The following is a 1,788-nucleotide window of genomic DNA, read 5'->3' as shown; positions in this document are numbered from 1 at the left end:
ATAAAGAATAATTTGGCAACATATTTTCTCGTCTTACCCTACTCTGGTATTCTTCACGCTCTTCTTCGTGCCGCCGGCGTGGTGAGATTTCACGACGTAAGTCCCGATTTGAACGATGATGCAATGGACTGGCAGCGCGCAATGGACTTGTCGAACGTATAGATTCTGCCGAACCCAAAGAACGACCGTATAAATAGTCTGCGTGTCGTTGGCTATGATCTGAGATGCGTATGGAGGGGCCAAGTTCACGATGTGCACGACTATCTGAGCGCGAGAGATCCTCTAGCGAGGTCTTCTTGCTGGCAAAATGTATTGAGTCGGAAAATAGTGAATCAATGTAGCGCTGGCAGCGTTCTTTTCGATACGGTTTCTCCTCGCAGAGCGTGTCGATGGACTTGATTGTATTTTTAATGGAATCCAAGCGTTCGTTAATGTTGTCATTGGTACGCAGCGGTACGCCAGTATGGCTGCCAGTACGCTGTAGTGGTGAAGTCTCCTAAAAAGAGAATGAGTTNGTCCAACTATAACACACCCTCATCAGTCGACTGCCCAACTCGTCAAGTCCCTCGGACGTAAGCGCCGCATTTATACTGCTACACGAATCTGTAAGAGTCTGCTTAAGAATACGTTGAAGGTATTTAGAATTTTCTTCAATTATTCCTAAAGCACCAAGAGTGCCCACCGTGCGTCCAATGTTATCCCGTGTATCCGAGCGTGATTTTGGTTTTAACGGCATGCTCGTAACATAATCGTCTTCTTCGTCACGGAAGCGTATGGCCTTAGGACTGGTTGATCTGTATTGCCCGTCGTCATAGTTGCTGGCAGAGTCGCGCAAGGCAGATTTTGGTGTGATCGAACGGTTTGTCTCGCTGCGTCTGGGGCTTTCCTCACGCGATTTGGAAGTTTTAAACTCTTCGAAAGAAAGCGATGGAGATACGGCATCCTTTAGCTTTTGATTGAACTCCTGATAAGTTTTCTGCATTTTGAAGTCGAAGCAATGTTCCTCTTCCAAAGCGCGCATACGTGCCTCCAACTCTTCAGCTGTGGGTAACTCTTTTTTGGTTGGCGACGCGACAAGCGTTTCTAAACTGTGTATGGGCGCTTTTGGCCGCTGTTCTTCTGCTAATTTCCTATTCTTTATGTCTTCAATTGTCGGCGAACGGGAGCGTGATTGTCGCGAAGGCGAAGGTGTCTTCCTTTTATCATCCAACACTCTTATTCTATGCTCCAGTTCGCCAGTTGTGGGTATAGCATCCTCATCGGAGCTGGGGTCGAGTAGCATTTCTAGTGGATGTATTAGTGACTTTTTCGAATCGACGTTATTCTTTTTTGATTTGCCGGTCAACGATTCCTTCGACTTAGATCTTGGAAGTTCCAATGCGCGAAAACGGTACTCCAGATCTTCAGTCGTTGGTATATTTGGATCCTCATATCGAACGTGTCCAGGCGTGCCATGTCTTTTTGGGCTCTTAGATGTTACTTGGCCATCATCATATCGAACACGTCCAGGTGAGGTATGCCTTTTGGGACTGCGAGACTCGCGTGGTGTGCGCGCCGGGGACGTGTGCGGTGTCTTCTCTTTTGTACGCGATGGTGAGGTGTACGGGGATCTGCTGTGCTTTGGCGTAGGTGTTCTGGCAGCGCTACCCTCTTCCGGTTGATATCTATCACGTGCGGCCGTTATAGCTTCGGGTAGCTCATCTAAGCTCTTACCTTCACAAAGTTCTAGAAATTTTGTGAGGTCTTTCTCGTGCGACAGCGAATATTGCATTTTGATTTTGCGCTCAA

General features: G+C 47.5%; 1 protein-coding gene across 1 annotated transcript; it reads right to left on the bottom strand.

Moving 5' to 3' along the window:
- Positions 1–7: 7 nt before the first annotated feature.
- LOC108356252 (neurofilament heavy polypeptide-like) lies at positions 8–1,783 on the bottom strand (the record flags this gene model as incomplete). The annotated part of the gene is made up of 3 exons (XM_017607371.1): positions 8–496; positions 533–613; positions 683–1,783. Coding segments are annotated over 3 exons (1,671 nt in total), but the record flags the coding sequence as incomplete, so codon positions are not given.
- Between the last annotated feature and the right edge of the window lie 5 nt (positions 1,784–1,788).

Source organism: Rhagoletis zephyria, unplaced genomic scaffold, assembly GCF_001687245.7.
Source record: "Rhagoletis zephyria isolate East Lansing unplaced genomic scaffold, Rhagoletis_zephyria_1.1 Rzeph_scaffold_56012, whole genome shotgun sequence".
NCBI classification, from domain to species: Eukaryota; Metazoa; Arthropoda; class Insecta; order Diptera; family Tephritidae; genus Rhagoletis; species Rhagoletis zephyria.
Note: the sequence above shows the minus strand (reverse complement) of the source record. Positions and strands in the feature narration are given on the sequence as shown.